Genomic DNA, 20,420 nt, shown 5'->3' on the forward strand with positions numbered 1-20,420 from the left:
ATTTTCTATTCCCAAAGAAGAGAACTTCCAGCTTCCCTAATGTCTAAGATGTGGTGCACAATTGTTATTTCAATGTTTCTTAAAATCAATTCATTTTGAAAGACGGTTAAACAGACGTAAACATTGACATTGATATGTACACAAAGCCTGTTTCATAGGAACCATCATGGAGTGATTAGCTCTACTGTCTCTTAAGACAGATCCAAACACCACAGCCAAACAACACGTTAAACTTCTCACTCACACTCACGCTCTCACTGATTAACAATGAATACTGTCATATTTCTCAAATTCTTTCACATGGAGTTAAGATAATTTACACTTCATAAAATCTTTCATCTTCCCCCCATCTTTTGAACAACAAGGTCAGGTCTGCATGCAGGTATATGTGCTTCAGAGTAGGTAAACATGGAAAGAGTTTAACAGCTTGATTCCAACTTACTCAAGGAGCTCCAATGTGATGGTTCCTTTGGGTTCCGCTTCTACGCTCTTCCCCCAGAACTTGAGTTTGGGATAGATTGAGCCGTGAAAGATGAAATCGTTGTTTAATCCTTCAGCATGAAATGCACTAATTGGTGGGTGATGGCTGACCTGTTCGGAGATGAGTCTGAACCCAAGGTCATCTCTTGAGGTTAAAAAAAAAGTAGCATTGTAATTAACCCTATAATCATGCATGTTATTGTTATCTCTGTCAAAACACAATGTAAAAGTATTAAAGAGCCAAGTTCAACAAAGCAAACAATTCTTTGTCAGCCTGATCAAAGAACAACTTAATATATGAGAAACTGTACAAATGCAACTCAAACTACTGAACTCACTGTTATTATAATTCTGTCTACTGAAACACATCAAAATAAAGAACACTCAAATGAATCTGGGTGATTTGTGTGGTCGTATTAGCCATGTAAATTTAATGTAAATTTAAAACTTAGTGTTCCATTTGTATTAAGATAAGAGAAATCTAGCATGTGTGCTTTCAAATTTGCAGAGAATAAATGCCATCAAAACTTTCACAGAGAAGAGGATATAGAAAAGTTAAAGCCAAATGAATTCCCTTAATTGTGTTATCAACAGGGAACAGGCTAGAGGGCGCAAACGGAACTGCACCGTCCATGCACTCACTGCCTTTATGGCAACACTGTCAATTTACGCTGATATACTTTATATGGTTATTAAAAAAATCCAATCATGTCTTATGATCTACGTAAGGAGAAAAGGAGGATGATGAATCCCACATAATCAGCAATATTAAAATTCTTGTGATTAATTACTTTCCATAATGGTACTTTTTATGTATGTTTCAGTATTTCTTACATAGTCCCTAAAATAAAAAGTAAGTAGCACAGAAACAAACATCAAACTTGTAAACTTGCTCCAGCCATTCAAAACTGTTTTTGGTGATACTCAACTAGATGGTGCCTGGCTACCACCACCAACTGTTCTGACACGGATCACAGTAGAGGGTCCAGGACAGAGTGGGAGAAAAACGTAGAACAAAATTCTAACTCACACACACACACACAAATACCAGATTTACTGGTCTGACAGAGACTGGAGAAACCCCGAGAGTATGGCCCCTGGAGACCCTTTTAACTCTGTACTAAAGTCACTCCTGAGGTTCACCCTTCAGCCAAAGATCAGACAGGCCCATAACACAAAACGAGACCAAATGGGGACACCAGCCCAGGGGCAAGGACGAGAAGGCAGGAGTGGACAGGAAAGCTGGTAATGGGGAACCCAACGTCTAGAAGGGGAGAGTGTTAACATGTTGTGGGGTTGGCAACCAATGTCACAAGACAATATGTGTATTAATTGTTTAATGATAAACAAATTTGCTCTGTAAAACTTCATCTAAAGTACAAAAAAAAAAAAAATAAGTAGCATAAAAAGAAACATCAAAACTGTTAACTTTCTCCAGCCATCCAAAATTGTTTTTGGTGATACTCAAAATATAACATTTTCCTCTTTACTTGAAAAGCAATGTAAATCACGTGAATAAATGGAATGCAGTGAAAGATCTCACCGAACTAATTCGTAAGTCTCTCCCAGGAGTGGATTGAAAGGCTTTCCAGTACGTTCCCACTGAGAAGCAACAGCTGATACAGCAAATGCAGCTACACACTGTTGGACGGAGTATTAGAATAAGTTAAACATAGCCTCCTTGTTCCTCAGTCTTTCAGGAACTGAAATTTTGTGAAGATAGTGATTTACAAAATTATTTCGAGGGGTTTAATTACTTTGGGTTTTTAATATGGCCCTAACAACTAAATATGGAAACTTGGATTTCTGAATGAAAATTAATTTGATTCTCTTCCGATAACGTTATTCCCCACTGAAGTTTTATAAAACCCTACGGATTCTAAAAATTCTCTCAAGGACTTTTTTAAAACTCTTAAGCCTGATATTAATATTAATTCATTGACATTTTTTTAAAAAAGTACAACACTTTTAGGATAGGGGATAAGAGATACACAACAGTTAAAGTGATGTCAAGTCCAGTGTAGCTGGGAAAGGGTGACTTACATAAAGAAAAAACCAGAAAGACTCTGTTTAGAATGCAAGAGCTTTGTTTGCAGGAGAACAATGTGTCCACTATCCTCTGCCTGTATCAAGCCCATCCATGTACATCACACAAAGATCTTCTATTTAAAAGTTCAAGATTTGTCTTTTGTTGTAATGTACAGCACTATGTATATATTTATATACACACATTAAGAATCAACATTTATATTTATATATGTGTGTGTGTATGTTTGTGTATTCATTCCCTCTTGGAAACACCCTGAGAAATTCTGAAAGAAACATTGAATATTTCCCATTAACATACCAATGATACTTTCTAAAATTAAGACTTAGAAACAGCTCACCAATATCCAGGTTTGGTTTATGGCCCACCTTCTGCTTCTCTTGCAATTCTTATCAGCCCTTCCACTCTAGTGGCACTGTGACTACAGGATGACAGAGGAATGGAAGCAAGGGACGCTCCAAACATGCTGATTAAGTTTGAGAACATTATCCAGCCTAACATTGGACATGATGCTCATTTTGTGCGTGGGGGCGGGGAGTGTGGTAGAGGAGACGCTGAGACTTAGACCATTTCTGGTGCCCACTTGACACATACCTGCATCCTTTCCACAGGATCCGAGAAGGAACTGGCCTTGTGGATGAGGTATGTGTGCTCCATATATTCAGTTAGTCGCTGTAGGAAGCTCAAAGGCTCATTGAATATAACTGGCATCGTGATCTTGGATAATTCCTATTTAACAAAAAATTGAACCTGTTAAGTCCAATATACACAGCAAGCTTATCTGCTTCTATCTTTACACGACCTGTCCTGGAAAGAGGTAACAGAGAATAGAAACCCATGATATTTAATTAACATCAGTTCCATTTCATAAATCTTTCCAGAACATCTAACAATACAGAATATATTGTTGTAAGCCTGGAAGGAAATACAAAGACGACCCAAACACACTCCCTGACTTCAGGAGCTCACAATCTGGTAGTGAGCATGCAATGATGATGATGATGATGATGAAGAATAAGTCCACCTTAGATCAGAATCAGGAATGAGTTATGAAGGTAATGAGCAACTAAAAAGCAAAAATCTTCATAGTGGGCTAAGGATCAACTACGTATATCACTTTTGCTGGTAATTTTCCAAAAGAAATTTCAAACAGACTGTTTATGACTCACAACATTGTGCTTTTCTGAGCACACCAATCTAGTATAAATTGTGGACCAGGGTACTAGAAGGCTTCTGTGTATTTTACAGAACAGACTTTAAATGACACACAATCACAGTAGCCTCTCAAAAATAATTTAATGGCAGGCATTGTGCTGATCTTTTAAAACTCCTTTCCCCACGCTGTCCCCCCTTTTGGTGAGGATTCTGTGAGGTACATCAGGTGTGCAGCAGTACATCGACAGGGAGCTGCCAGAAACTCAGGCTGAATTCAGAAGAGGACATGGAATGAGGGGTAAAACTGCTGATGTCAGAAGGATCTTGGCTGAAAGCAGAGGATACCAGAAACATGTTTACCTGTGTTTTATTGACTATGCAAAGGCATTCAACTGTGTGGATCACAACAGACTATAAATAACATTTCGAAGAATGGGAATTTCAGAACACTTAACTGTACTCATGTGGAAGCTGTACATAGACCAAGAGGCAGTTGTTTCAACAGAACAAAGGGATACTGCATGGTTTAAAGTCAGGAAAGTGTGTGTCAGGGTTGTATCCTTTCACAATTTTACTCAATCTGTATGCTGATCAAATAATCCAAGAAGCCAGACTACATGAAGAAGAACGCAGCATTAGGATTGGAGGAAGACACATTAAAAACCTGGGATATACAGATGACACAACCTTGCTTGCTGAAAGTGAAAAGGACTTGCAGCATTTACTGATGAAGATCAAAGACTATAACCTTCAGTATGGATTATACCTCAACATACAGAAAACAAAAATCCTCACAACTGGACCAATAAGTAACAATGATAAATGGAGAAAATACTGAAGTTGACAAGAATTTGATTTTCCTTGGATCCACAATCAATGCCCATGGAAGCAACTGTCAAGAAATCAAACAACATATTGCATTGGGCAAATATGCTTCAAAAGACATCCTTAAAGTGTTAAAAAGCAAAGATGTCACTTTGAGGGCTAAGTAAGGTGTGCCTGACCCAAGCCATGGTGTTTTCAATCACCTCATATGCACGTGAAAGCTGGACAATGAGTAAAGAAGACCAAAGAATTGATGCCTTTGAATTATGGTGTTGGAGAAGAAAGTGAATATACCATGGACTGCAAGAAGAATGAACAAGTCTGTCTTGGAAGAAGTACAGCTAGAGTGCTCCTTGGAAGCAAGGATGGTGAGACTTCGTCTCATAATTTGGACATGTGATCAGGAGGGATCAGTCCCTGGAGAAGGACATCATACTTGGTAAGGAAGAAGGTCACTGAAAAAGATGAAGACCCTCAACGAGATGGACTGACGCAGCGGCTGCCACAATGGACTCAAATATAGCAATGACTGTGAGGACGGTGCCGGATCGGGCAGTGTTTTCTTCTGTTGTATACACAGTCGCTATGAGTCAGAACTGACTCGATGACACCTAACAACAACATGATGTCAGGTGTGCATCCTGCAGTTCACTGGCTTAAAATGCACCATCCTTTGGTGTAGTCTCTTTTGGGGGCCAGATGGGAGAAAAAGAAACCAACAGTGCAACTGTTTTGATACTGAAAATTGACAAGTGTCTTTTTGAAATAAAGAACCAGTCCCTCCAGAATAGTAAGAATAATAATGATTTAATGTTTGGGCATGGGTCTCTGACCTGAACAGCAACTTTTCAACATTCTGTTCACCATGTGCCATAAACAAGCAACAACAATGTGAGGTCCTTTCAATACTTCAGCAAGTAACAAACTTATCTTGGTATTCTCGGGTTAGTAGAGGGAATGTTTTATCTTCCCAACCTTCTACCACCTATTATTTAACTTTCCCCTGGGGGCCAGGTCTTTCCTGAAGCCTGCTGGCTACAGTCACATGGTCAGTTTGGGCAGTCAGGGCTGAAAGTCAGATGACTTCTCTTTTTTCCCTGAATGTCCATATCGTACCAACCCGCACAATCAAAAATGATATATGTACCCTTCACAAAACTGCAACTAGAGCATGTTAAAAAGAAAACAAGCTCATTCATTACCATAAAATACTGCAGAACAAGGATAAACATGTAGTAGCTCAACCTAATTAAAAGAAATGGTAGATTCATTGCCACCTTTACTAGGGAGACACAGGAGAATAAGAATCTATAAAGAGACAAAAGGCTCAGCTACACATACCCTACCAAACCCGTTACTGTTGAGTTGATTCTGACTCATAGCGACCCTATAGGACAGAGTAGAACTGCCCCATAGGGTTTCCAAGGAGCACATGGTGGATTCAAACTGCCGACCTTTTGGTTAGCAGCCGTAGCTCTTAACCACTATGCCACCAGAGTTCCAGGAATTTTTTAAGTCGAAGAAAGTCTTGTTATTATTAGTTGGTTTTTGATCTGGGGCATCTCAGTTAAGACAAGCCTTGGGAGTCCCAATTTTCTTGACTTGTTCCCAACAATGAATTTCTGGATTTAAGGAGCTCTTAGGGGACATATCTTAAAAATAACTTAAATTTTTTTTTTAATTAAAAAACAGTACAGTAACACATAACTCTCTTTGTATAAAATTTAATAATATAAAAGTACATGAAAATGCCTCTTCAATTCCCTTTCCTATTCATCTCCCCAAACTGTCAACTGTTTGGAATACATTCCTGTGTACTTACATGTATATGCATATACATATACACCTTACTGCTTTTTTTTTTTAATACATGGAGTCAGCTGTATGTATTGACTTATGACTTGCTTTTTTTCTCTTTTCATTGTGTTTTGAAGGTCTTTCCATATTCATAGATGGGAGTTTATCAGGTTCATGGTGACTGCTGGATAGCATGATGGTAAGACCACCAAGTAAGACTGAGGTCCATTGCTGGCTCTGCCATTTATTCCCTGTGAAAACTTGGTCAAGCTGAACTCTGTGCCTCTTTCCTTATCAGAAACATGGGACTTACATAATAATATCTACCACAAAGCATTGTTATAAGATTAATGAGTTAATACTTGCAAAGCAATTAGACCAGTTCTGAGCACATCAGTAAATGATTTATGTGCTTATTAAAAAAAAAAAAAAAGTCCATATATAGGTAAATCATGAACTATTTTAACCCTATATCCTTAAGGACATGGGAAAATACTGCTTTAAAGTAGATTCTTCTAAGTGGGATTTCTGGGTCATTTAAAATGTTGACAGATACTAACAAGTGAAATGTCTACCAAAAAGCTTTTATCAATTTACATTCCCAGCAATACTGCATGGGAGTCAGATTTTCTTTTAACATCAAAGAGAGGTGCATTCCTTTCAAACTAGTTATGTTCCTTCAACAAATATTTAACTGAGCACCTACTGTGTGCTAGATACTATTTTAGGCATTCATTATAGCCAATCCTTACCTGGAATGCCCTCCCTCTTCCCTTAACGCCTCTACATCTTTCCTATATTTCAAGGCCCAGTTCAAGTATCATGTAGTGTATTGAACAGTGTGCACCTCAAAATTCACGTCGACCCAGAACCTTAGAATAATGACTTTATTTGGAAATGGGGCCTTTGCAGATGTAAATAAGGACTGCGACAAGATCCTACTGGATTAGGGTGGGCCCTAAGTCAGAAGAAAGTGTCCTTATAAGAGACAGAAAAGAACACACAGAGACATAGAGAAGTCGGCAATGTAAAGACAGGCAGAGATTGGAGTGACGCGTCTACAAGCCAAGGAATGCCAAGAACTGCCAGCAACCATAGGAAACTAGGAGAGGCAGGGGACGGATTCTGCCTCAGAGCCTCCAGGAAGAACTAACCTTGCCAACACCTTGATTTCGGACTTCTGTCCTCCTGAAAGATGAGAGAAGACATTTCCATTGTTTTAGGCCACCCAGTTGATTGGTGGTAATTTGTTATGGCAGCACTAGGAATTCGTCCATCTCTCCTCAACTATTCTAGCACTCATTGATTTCATTCTTCTTCAAACTCCTGGAGTATCAGAATCTATTGTTCAAAGCTTAGCACGTGATCACGTACTAGATTCTATTACCTGATGTTATGTCGTGTGTACTAACCAGTTAGTTATCTTGCTAACTGTACAATAATACAATTCCTGAAAACCAAAAACCAAACCTGTTGCCGCTGAGTCAACTCTGACTCATAGCGCCCTATAGGACAGAGCAGAACTGCCCCGTAAGGTTTCCAAAAAGCAGTTGGTGGATTCGAACTGCCAACCTTTTGGTTAGCAGCCATTCTTGAAGGAGAGACAGTATGTTATACTCTGCCTGCATCCTCACCTCCTCAGGGAGAGAAGGCACACTGCAGGTGTCCCAGAGACTCCTTCCCACCCCCCTAAGTTTATTCATCTTCGGGCATTTATCACACTGCACTGCACTTTCTTGTCTCCTTCCTACAAGCCCCTTGAAGACAAAGTACTCTTGTTTAGTGATGAACAACAGTTACCATGACAACATATTGACTAAAAAAGCAGGTTACAAAGCAATATGTTCAAAAAGATTCTAATTTTGTAAAATACATGTTTTTATGTACCTAGAAACAAATATTAGAAGGCTGTAACACCAAAGACTTAATAGTGGTAATCTTTAGGAGTTGGTAATATAGGTAATTTTAATAATTTTCTTTATGCTTTCTGGTATTTGCCAAAATTTCTAAAATGAACAAGTATTGCTTTTCTAATCCGGGGTAAAGCAAGCAATATTATTTAAAAATCTAACATTTTTAGACTGGCAAGAAGAAAGGATGAGGAAGAAGCTAACAACCTTGCAACATAGAAACAGATTACCTTACGGATACACACGTTTACATTTATGCTAATCACAGAGAGTACGAGAGAAAGTCAAAGAGCGTAAGTGGTAGGATGGAACGAGGCGAGCGACAAACAGGTCCAGAGACGGTAAAGTGTTGTGGTTAAAAGACGGGGCTCTGAAATCAAATGCATGGGTTCAAATCCCAGTTCTGCTACCTACTGCCTGTGTGACCATGAGCAGTCCCTCTCCTCTTTTCAAAGGGGGGATGATTTCATGCCCTGCCTCATAAGGAGCTTGTAAAGATTAAATCAATAAATTCATACAGAGCACTTAGACTAGTGCCAGGCATACGTTAAGTGGGCAATAAATGCTGGCTATTATCATGATTATTAATAACACACACAAGATCTCCAAGTCCTCCAAGGCTGCAGAGAGGCAAGGGCGCTTCCAAGGCTGGGGATACGTCACGGAAGAGTATAAAATGCTATTCTCAAATACAGCAATGGGCTTGCCATTTCATTGTCTCTATCAGTCTGTAGTTATTTTAAATTCATCTTACAATTAATATTTAATATCTGCAGTTCTCTGGAGAGGTAATAGCAAACTCAGTGATACAAACTACATTTTATCCTCTTCCCTGTCAGAGTGCTCGGAATTCAGAGATACCATTTTTATTTCCAAAGCAATGAAGTTTGGTGTTGCATTCTTTAGATATCGTGTATAACTAATCAGTAGCTGTTTACATTCCAATAATAGGAAAAGCAACAATGCACATTATGGAGGTCAAGTTCAGGGAGAAACATTAGCTAGGATACTCTTATCATGGAGAGTTTCAGCCAGTGGGAAAAATTAAATATTTATGCCAGGCAATTCTACCTTGTGACCCAGCCAAAAGCAAAGTTTAAATTTATCCATGCAAATTAATAGCAACCAATGACGAAACTGAAGAAACTCTTAACTGCAATTGCTCATCAGCTGATAAACTGAGCAGAAAAGAAAAAGAGAGAGAGAGAGAAGGCTGCTTGTTTGCTTGGGCACCATCTGAACAACCTCAAGGCCTGACCAAGTTTGGTCTCAACTGAAATGGAGAACATTGTATAAATGTGAGGTCTACCATTATAAGCCCGGATGTGCACATATGTAAAACCTGGTTTATAGAGAGAAAGTCAACTTAGGTGCTTGGCTAAGTCTGTTTGCTCTGCTGTCAAAGCAGCCAGCTGGGATGGCAGGGTCCCCAACCAGGTGTGTGACCCAAGCGCTAGGTAAGTTCTGGGCTCTTCACCCACGGGCAAGTAGTTCCTTTGCAGGAGCTGTGCCTTCCATAAAATCAGTCTGGCACTGGATTTTGCCTCCATGAGATCTCCACCTCCCACAGCCTCCAAGGATGTAGAAATTCACCCTTTTCTTACACTTAAGGCTTCTGAGGGCCAAATAAGTCCCTAGGCGGTACAAACAGTTTGTGATCTGCTGCTCACTGAAAAATTGGCAGTTCAAACCTACCCAGCAAGCAGTACTATGGAAGAAAGGCCTGGCAATCTATTTCCATAAAGATGCAGTCAAGAAAACCCTAAGGAGCTCAGTTCTATGCTGTAATACATGGGTTCGCCATGAGATAGAATCAGCCTGCCAGCAACTGGTGTGTGAGGCTAAATGTCTCTTTTTCATCTTGTGCTACTCAGTTCTCTCCTCCTACGCAAGATTTCTAGCATCTACCAGTCTATCGAGGAGCCCTGGTGGCACAGTGGTTAAACGCTCGGCTGCTAACTAATAGGCCAGCGGTTCAAAACCATCAGTTGCTCTGCAGGAGAAAGATGATGCAGTCTGCTTCTCTGAAGATTACAGCCTTGCGTCTGGGGTCTTAAAAGCTAGCAAGCGGCCATCTAAGATGCATCAACTGGTCCCAACCACCTGGAGTGAAGGAGAATGAAGAACACCAAAAACACAAGGAAAGTACTAGCCCAAGAGACAGAAAGGACCACATAAACCAGAGACTTCATCAGCCTGAGACGAGAAGAACAAGATGGTGCCCGACTACCACCAATGACCAGCTTGACAGGGAATACAACAGAGAGTCCCTTATGGAGCAGGGGAAGGGTGGGATGCAGAACTCAAATTCTAGTAAAAAGATCAGACTTAATGGTCTGACTGAGACTAGAGGAACCCCAGAAAGCATAGCCCCTAGACTCTCTGTCAACCCAGAACTAAAACAATTCCTGAGGCCAACTCTTCAGACAAAGATTGGACTGGACTGTGAGACATAAAATGATACTTGTGAAGACTGTGCTAAGAGCTCAAGTAGATACATAAGACTAAATAGGCAGCTTCTGTCCAGAGGTGAGATGAGAAGGCACAGAGGAGGGTCAGGAGCTGGTTGAATGGACATGGGAAATCAGGGGTGGAAAGGAGGAGTGTGCTGTCACAGTACAGGGAGGGCAATTAGGGTCACATATTAATGTATGTATAAATTTTTGTATGAGAGACTAACTTGAAATGTAAACTTTCACTTAAACTACAATTAAAAAAAAAAAAAAAAAAAAGCATTACATCCTTGGAAACCCTAAGGGGCAGTTCTACTCTGTCCTTTACAGTCACTATGAGTTGAAATTGACACAATAACAATGGGTTGGGTTGGGTTTGGTTTACCAGTCTATCACCTGATGAGAGGTTCTCGCCATCTCAATACCACTGACTATGTCCAAACCAACAGCACTAAACCATTGTGAGCCAGCCCTTCTGGGACCACTTTGGGAGCGCAGTTTGGAAAAAGTCTGCTGCCCTAACTCCTTTTGCTCGTGGCTACACCACTGCTCCTCAACTCATGCAGTCCAGTGTTGGGTCAACACGACATGAGTGGAAGACAACACTCAGAAATGAAGGGATTGTGGAGCAGGAAAGGGGTGCATGGGTGTGTGTGTTCCCGGGTGGGGGGGGGACAAGGAGTGAAAAATATCAAACAAGAATATTCTTTTGTGATTCTTCCTGTCCTGTAGCTGAACGGTGTCAGAGTCAGGAGGCCGAGCAAGCCCTCCTGTTGGAGGCATTTAACCAGAGAATGATTCAAGCATTGGCTGGAAGCTTGGACTAGATCAGCCATCTTCAAACTGTACTCCCTTGAGGTATACAAAGAATTTTCTGGGGACTCATGGGCATGGATGGCCTTAAGTGAATCAATTTCCATTCATCTACATTAGGGTTCCTTGTCTTTTCCTGTTTGAGTTAAGGGAAAGACAAGACATTAGAAACAGGATCTTCTGACATGTCCTGAGATATTCTGAATTCAGATAATTAGAGTGGGTTGGTAGAGATATCAAATTTTATTTAACTTTTTTGCTCTTCTATCCTCTGACTCTGAAGTCAGTATTTATAATATACCAGATTTGACAAACCTCCAAATCTTAACCTAACCCAAAAACCAAACCCGTTGCCGTTGCTGTTGAGTCAATTTCAACCCATAGCGACCCTAGAGGACAGAGCAGAAATGCTCTATAGGGTATCCAAGGAGCGGCTGGTGGATTTGAACTACTGACCTTTTGGTTAGCAGCCGTATCACTTAACTACTTTACCACCAGCGCTCCAAATCTTATCTAGGTTTATATTAGATTTCTAATTCAAAAATGGGATGGTTGTCACAGTGACATATAGCATCATGTTTATTTGAGTTCAAAAATAACATTAAGCTCTTTTGACAGAGTGTCAGTATGACCTGGTAATCACTCTGATCATGATGCTGGACCTAAAACAGGGGCAGATTATCCAATAAGCAAGGTAAGCACGGGCTTACTTGTGCTTACTTACTAATCTGTAGCGAACAATTTCACATTTTTTCACCACATCAAAGATTCTGCTTCTAGGCATGGCTGGCATCTGTACCTCTCCCAACCCCACAGCACCTTCCTACAGAAACAAAGCCTCTTTTCACATTTATAATCCCTGACAGGGGCGGATGACTCAGTAAGCAAGGTAAGCTGAACAGGTAAGCAGTTCTGAGGAAAATATATTTAAAGCTCATGATGAGACAAAAGCATTTCATAAAACAATAATTTTGCAATATTCTATTTTCAGTGAAAAATATTTCAGTTTTCTCAACCTCTCCTCAATATTGCAAGATATATCTAAGAGAAAGGAAACAGTTATGTGAATAGCGATGATGATCCTCTCTGCTATATTTCTCAGAGGTGGGGACACTTATGACTCCAATGAAGGCAACAAAGTTAGGGAGTTTCCAAATCTTTGTTTTCAATAATATTGAAGAAGTCCAAACTGAGCTGCCACCTTACAGATCATAAAAATTATTTTTGATAATACTTATCTAATTTTTGGCATATAACTGGCAAGGAGTCAAAGAACTGAATGGCACTACTAGATATTACAAAAAAACACAAAACTCCTACTTTCATCTATTAATATAGACAAGGTTTCTCAGTCCTTACATCTATTAAAAAGTAAGAACAGATTTGATACTGAAAATCTTGTCTCATTCTAGCAATAAGTGATATTAATTCTTACATAGCTAAGGCCAATTAAAAAATTTATTTCACTAATAACATTTTACTTTTTATGTAAATGATTTCTTAACTTTTATAATGTTTGATATTTTGATCAATCATATGCTAATATCTGTAAGAATAACTCGATGCAAAAGAAATCTTTTTGTACTAAAATCTTATGGTCACAGGAAATAAATTTTTAAATTTTCATTTTTACATGTATTTTTTATGATAGCAAAGTATGACAGGATAATCAATAAAAGATCTTCACAGATAAAAAATTAAGTTAGGATAATATTCTATGGTAAGCATGGAATGGAGGTAGGAGTTAACGGAGAAATGGGACTATATAAACTTCTCAGCAATTAAAGAAACTTGTTCATGCATTGATTTAACCTAATGATGGTGGCAATGAAATCTCTATGGTATTTAGATTCCACTGAATATCTTTAAAAGAGTGATATAACATCTTCACTTTAAAAAGTCAGTATTTATAATGTACCAGGACTTTTGTCATCTCTTACCCATAACCCAACACTAGATTCTACTACTCCAAGATATTTTAACAAACTGCTGCGTGACCCTGAGCGTGAATGTCGCCTCAAATTCTGCACCTGGGTGCCTCCAGGCTTCACCCTAGTCCTGGCCTGGCTTCCAACCACACTGAGTCTGAACACTTGTGACCTAACTTACAGATGAGTCCTGCTGAGAAAGCCTTCAGTGCAAAGGGATGGGAGAGAAGAGGAGGAAGAAAACAGGACAATGGATTATGAGGTTAAAGAGTTCTTCAACAAAAGGACTACAGGAGTAAGGAAATAAGGGACAAAGGTGTCAAATTATTAACCAATATCAGTATTAGCTTCTTTGGAGCTGGGAATTTAGGTGTTTGGTAAAAGCTTCAATCACAGAGAGATTTAAGATTGAATTCCAGTTATGTAAATAAGTATTCATTTCATGTAGCATAATTCGAAGTTTTGGTAAACGTAATCCTGCCAAAACAGACTGGGAGAAGAAAAGAAGGATGTCACGAGTTTTGGGAATCTAAGTCTCTCCATTATTTTTAGAACAAAGCAAAGCAAAATATGCGTGCACGTGAAGCGAAGGAGGTGGGGGTGGGGTGAGCCTGGCTGGAGAAGGTGCTGTGGCTTCTGGGGCGACAAGTGCCCAAGGAAGACGCCCTGACTTTCCTTCCTGATTAAGACGAAAGTATACCTTGGCCATCCCAGGCAGATAAGCGTCTATCATGAGTTTTATGGCCACGCCTTTTGAATGACGACACTACACCCTAAACCTATGTCATATCATAAATCAAGGGCAGTAATTATTTGAGAGAGTTGGGACCAGACCCTTGTGCAGTGTAGCACTGTGAGCTTGTCACCTGCAGGATGCACACACCCTCCACTCTGACCTGACGTGCTCCTCAAGTAGACAGTGATGTCTCTGGGGAAGGGTCTGAAAAGCTATGTTTCGGTATCACATTTCCTCTGCTTAAGACTTTTTATTGCCAAATCAGGAACTCAGGATATGAAGTAGAGACAGCTGAAGGGTATGTACATGGCTTCTGTGACTGAGAATTACCCACTCAAAGCGTACTTAAAGCAAACTTTTGGGTTGTTAAATGTAACTGAAAGGTGAAAGTGCAATGCAGGGGCGTTTAAAAAAATGCCTTCACTTTGAAAGTTAGTGTAACAAAATCTATGGATACTATTATTTTCTAAGTTTTGACCTATTTTCATTGGGGGGTGGGAGGAGACAGATATTGGAGAGGGTTGATAACAAAAAATACTTTCCAAAAATGTACCCACGATAATATTTGCACTTCTCCCTTAAGAGGCACCTTTTTAGTGTCTATTGTTTTACCTTTTGAGTGAGCGTTTCTGCTACCCGAGAGGGAGAATCCTACAACAGATGGTGTCCAAAGCTAAATGATTTCCTTTCAATCCACATTAGTAAGTGTTCTTCTAAAACTTGGTCTCTTAAAGAACCACAGCAGATAATACTTTCCAAAATATTATTTCCCCAGAAGCGCGCTCTCTTGTGTTTTTAATCAGCAAGTTCTACGGATACGGGAGTCCTGGTGGTGCAGTGGTTAAGGGCTCAGCTGCTAACCAAAATGTCAGCAGTTCGAAGCCACCAGCTGTTCCTTGGAATCCCGGTGGGGCAGTTCTTCTCTGTTCTATAGTGTCGCTATGAGTTGCAAACAACTCGATGGCAACAGGTTTTGGTTTTCAACGGGTTCTATAGGTACAAATTTCAAAACATATTCCATGGCCCCCTTTCAACCCAGACAGCTCTGTTTTTATTTGCTTTATTTTGTTTATGATTCAGCATAAACATTTATTTGCTCAAATAGTTCAGCATCCAAAAATAAAAGTAAGACTACTGTTCTAGAGAAGTCGAGTATCTTTCAAAGTATGGCAGGTGCAATTCAACATAACATTATTTCCCATCTTTGAAAAGCAGGTTGTCTTAATTTAGACAGAATATGTGCTTTAGGCACAAACTAGACAGATTTTTGGTCACCAAGCCTGAACTAATTCACTACACCACCACTAAAAGTTACACCCAGTGAAATAGGAGATGGTAGGAGATGCATTCAGGCAAGAGAAATACAGAACAGCGAAAACGAGTAATAATCCATGCTTGAAATATTTATACAAGGTCCTTTGACCAAATAGCCTTAGACAGAAGTGGTATTAATTCTAAAGTAATTTCAAAACAGTGTTTTCTAAATTGTGGGTTTGATTCATCAGCAGACTGAAATCAATTTAGTAAGTTGGAGTCAGCATTGTTTTAAAATAGTAGAAAGTATAATTTGTAGTAACTATGATGATTCTTTAGTGAAACTGGTTTTAATTTTATATGCACACCTATATACATATTTGCATACTAGATCACAATGATCAGTATACTTACTAAAGGTTTGAAAAACACTAATGTAGAATATAAACAAATATTACTTTTTTTGCCTTTAAATTTTCAATTCCAAAGACACGGATACAGTATAATTATATTTAAGAATATAAACATATGTCTCTATACATTTGGTTTGTCCTCATGAATCCTATTATAATTGAAACAGGATTAGAGCCCAGGAATTATGATTCACAGTTGTGATTAACTGCTGACAATAAGAACTAATACTTATTGAGCAGTATGCTAAACCAGGGACTATGCTAGACATTTTACATAAAATATCTCATTTCTCTCTAAATATACCTATAAGGTACAGATTATTATTCCAATTTTACAGAGAAGAAACAGTACTCAGAGAGGTAAAGCAATTTGCCCAAAGTCTCACAGCTAGAAACTGGCAGAGCTGGGATAAATCCCACATTATCTGGCCACAAAACTTGGGGATTACTCTCCATACAGGATTCAGAAAATATTTGATTAAAATGAATGTTTCTGGGATGAGCTCCTTAGAAATTACATTTAGGAAGTCTCAGATTACATTGCCCCATCCAGAGAACAGGGGATTTAGAAAAACGTCAGAGTGAACACATCATCAGTTGAGAGGATTTCAAGCACCAGGACAAGAATGTTTAGAAGTTGACTATACCCCCAGGGCAGCAGAGAGGTCTGAGAGCACTGCCAGGCTGCTCAGTGAATTACAAAATTAAAAAAGGTAACATCTAGGCAGATTCTTTGCCAGCTCAAGACTCACGTGTCTTTAAATTGCATTACTCTTGCTGGTCAAAGGTCATACTAGGAAGACTTAAGAAACCTGACTCAGAATCTAGCCTAAATGACATCAAGCCGGAAGTGCTGACTAGTATCCTAAAGGGAATCCAAGGATTTATATGACAGTAAATCAGATCTGCCTGCACAGATAACTAAGCAGAGACATTTAATATACCACACTCACAAACTCAAAGTACAGAAACTTGCTCTGTGCACAGTGTGAGTGAAATTATATTCTACAGTGTGGGGAGTCAGTTTTCCTTTTTAGAGAATTTCTGGGTATATCTACGGGCATATACAAATGTGGTGTGACAACTGAAAAAGAGCCTTTTCTTTTCCTATTTCCTTATAGTGAAGAGTCACATTAAAGCCATATTAAATGGCATAAAGAGTGGTTCAAATTCTGTCAGGAAAACCTAATATCAGACTTTTCCCGATTTCTGATTCTCACAGGTTTCCATCAACACTGTTGTGCCTCACTTTTATGCAAACATTACGATCCCCTTCCAAAGGGTGTACAATTAAACACATATCTCCTTAACGTTATATTCCAAAGTTGATAGTTAATTTACCATTCCAATACATTTTCTGAGGATGCTCCAGATACTGAAGTCATTTCTGGAAAACATAGGGGAGGGCAAGCTTGTTCTGAAAAAAGAAAGAAGAATAAAGATTTAATTTTAATGTCATTGACTTTGGGAAGGTAAAACCACTGTAATTATTGTTATGAGAGCCACAGGCACATGTGTATAGAGAAATATCACAAATGTGCGTCATTTATCAGGTAGACTGGGGAAACCTGGGGTTGTACCTGTTCACTGCTATGTTGGCCCCTGAAAGCGTTTCATAGAAAATCAACTGGTCCTGTGTCTTCAGTATTGTTCTGATTTGAATTCTCCTAGTCCCTTTACCTCTTGAGGCATACCAAAGCCCGTCCTTGGGGTACAGCTGTTTGGACCACCACACACTCTTCCATGTGATGGTACATCCAACCTTGTTGTTTGGGTTCATACTACACCTACCATATTTGAATTCTGGCACTTAATAAATTATCTTACTCTAGCTGTGACATGAGGTCATTGGTGGTTCAGTGGTAAAATTCTTGCTTTCCATGCAGGAGACCTAGGTTCAATTTGTGGCCAATGCACCTCATGCTCAGCCACCACTCGTCTGTCAGTGGGGGCTTGCATGTTGCTCTGACGGTGAAGAGGTTTCAGCGAAGCTTTCAGACTAAGATGGACTAGGAAGAAAGGTCTGATGATCTACTTCCAAAAATCAGCCAATGAAAACCCTATGGATCACAACAGTCTGACTGCCAAATGTCCACAGGGCTGGTGTGGGAACATGCAGCCCGTCACCCCTTTCTGCACAGGGTCACCAGAAGTCTGGAATAATGTGACAGCAGCTAACAACGGCAACAAGCTGCTAAATAATGTCAAATAAAAGCCACCACAGAGTCTAGCTTAAGGATTTTAAGAAATTAAACAGAAAAATGCAAACAAATTATAAAAGCCAATGTAAAATTTATGTCCTGCATCATACATTAGTACTTTCCAAAGGACACTGACATTGAACAAAAATTAGCAACTCTGGATATACAAAAAACCCCTAAAAAATAACCTCTACAGAAAGCATTTTCAAAGCTCCTATGGGGGGTGGGGCCAAGATGGCGGAATAGTCAGATGCTTCCGGCGGACGCTCTTACAACAAAGACCTGAAAAAACAAGTGATTTGATTATATATGGCAATCTGGGAGCTCTGAACATCAAAGGCAGAGTTGAGGAGCCGGAAGGAGTGGCAGGGGGAGGGAGAGACGGTTCGGAAGCAACGAGGAGTTGCCAGGCCTAACCCAGCGAGAGCCTGAGCCCTTCAGGCCTAAGCAGCTAGGGGGTTAGCAGTGAAGCAGGCAAGCGGCGGTCCTTGGGAGGCCCGTTTTCTACACCGGGAGAGACCCAGCCACTGAGAGTCTACACGGCCACCCTGAACCAGTGACAGGCAGCCCACAATCCGGTGAAAGATAAGTAATTGTGTATGTCCTACCGCGTGGATCAAAAACAACTCCCTTTGGGAAAAACCTCTCTCCCATTTACCTCCCTGCTCTGCACTGGGTTCCGGATTGGCTTCAGCAATTGCCAACTCCCCTGGGCCGGAAGTAGGATCCATCACACGCCTGGAGCCATTCTCCCCACCTTGGAGAGTGAACTAACAAACAGGGAAAAAATAAACTGCCAGCTCCCCTAAGCCAGGAACCCAGGGTAGGCACAGCTCCTTTGCCTAGGCACAGGCATAAGGGATCCGAGGACTTTGAGTGCCTTTCCCCCTGCACAGACTTGTGTGGGCTCATTTCAACAGCATAGGCCCTCATTACCGCAGTACAACAGGGTATATACTGGAACTCTAACTTCAACTATTTGAGCTGTGAAGTGGCAGGTGCTTGACATTTGACACTGCTCTTCCCATTAAGCAGGGTCTTCACCTACCCACATCAGGGCCTGAGGACTGTTGGCTCCACCCACGCCACCTAGCCACCTGCGATAGGGGCCCATGAATAAGAGGTGCCCCCCAGTCCTTAAAGCCAACAGCATTAGGGGCTCATAGTCTGGCTGCAAAACCCACCCACCTACACGCTCTAGGGAACAGGGACACGCCTTCCTCCTGGACACTCGGAGGTGGCCGTCAGCCCCCTGCCCTGCTCAGAGTGTGTACCCCTGCTGCAGCCAGATGCCTGTGCCTACACCAATCACCAATGCCTGTCCAGGAATGTAAGTGAGACCCTACACCACACACTTGGTGGCTATTGAGCTGGGCACCTGAGCTAAATCCATACAGAAGGAGTGGGCAGACTCCTGAGCTCACATACCTAGTAACAGATCTAACAACCTGGTGACAGGACATTAGAGCTTCAAAAGTGCCAATAATCAAACTAGCTCATATGAGCAGCCAATTTGGGCATATTAAAACAAAACAAGAAGCTGGGATACAGTAAGCAAACATAAAATAAATAAATAATAACTGATTGATGACTCAGAGACAACAGTCAATACAAATCACATAAAGAGGCAGTCCATGATGGCTTCAGCACGTTCCCAAGAATACAGAAATATTCCAGAGGAGGAAAATTTCTTGGAATTACCAGAAGCAGAATACAAAAGATTAATTAATATACAGAACTCTTCAAGAAATTAGGAAGGAAATTAAGTAACATGATGAACATCCAACAGAGGAAACTGAAAAGATTAGAGAAGACCATAGTGACAAATTTAACAGGCTGCAAGAATCCACAGAGAGACAGCAATCAGAAATCTAGAAGATTAACAATAAAATTTCAGAATTAGACAACTCAGTAGAAAGTTACAGGAGCAAAACTGAGGCAGTGCAAGTCAGAATTAGTGAGATTGAAGATAAAGTACTTGACACCAACCAATTAGAGGAAAAATCAGATAAAAGGATTAAAAAAAATGAAGAAACCCTAAGAATTATGTGGGACTCTATCAAGAGGAATAACCTACAAGTGACTGGAGTATCAGAACAGGGGAGGATAACAGAAAATACAGAGAGAAACGTTGAAGATTTGTCGGCAGAAAACTTCCCTGATATCATGAAAGATGACAAGATATCTATCCAAGATGCTCATCAAAGACCACATAAGGTATATCCCAAAAGAAAGTCACCAAGACATATTATAATCAAACTTACCAAAACCAAAGATAAAGAGAGAATTTTAAGAGCGGTCAGGGATAAACGAAGAGTCATCTACAAAGGAGAGTCAATAAGAATAAGCTCGGACTACTCAGCAGAAACCATGAAGGCAAGACGGCAATGGGATGATATACACAAAGC

General features: G+C 40.1%; 1 protein-coding gene across 1 annotated transcript in view; it reads right to left on the bottom strand.

Moving 5' to 3' along the window:
- The window catches only part of OSBPL1A (oxysterol binding protein like 1A), a 27,738-nt gene extending 10,254 nt beyond the window's left edge, over window positions 1-17,484 (bottom strand). The window contains exons 1-4 of the mRNA XM_023742081.1: window positions 17,153-17,484; window positions 3,122-3,256; window positions 2,024-2,121; window positions 443-625 (exon numbers count right to left, since the gene is read on the bottom strand). Coding sequence (XP_023597849.1) covers window positions 443-625; window positions 2,024-2,121; window positions 3,122-3,256; window positions 17,153-17,209 — 473 coding nt within the window. The 5' untranslated portion in view covers window positions 17,210-17,484. The remainder of the gene's footprint in view (window positions 1-442; window positions 626-2,023; window positions 2,122-3,121; window positions 3,257-17,152) is intronic.
- Window positions 17,485-20,420: the final 2,936 nt, after the last annotated feature.

The sequence above is a fragment of the Trichechus manatus genome, unplaced genomic scaffold (assembly GCF_000243295.1).
Source record: "Trichechus manatus latirostris isolate Lorelei unplaced genomic scaffold, TriManLat1.0 scaffold00199, whole genome shotgun sequence".
NCBI classification, from domain to species: Eukaryota; Metazoa; Chordata; class Mammalia; order Sirenia; family Trichechidae; genus Trichechus; species Trichechus manatus.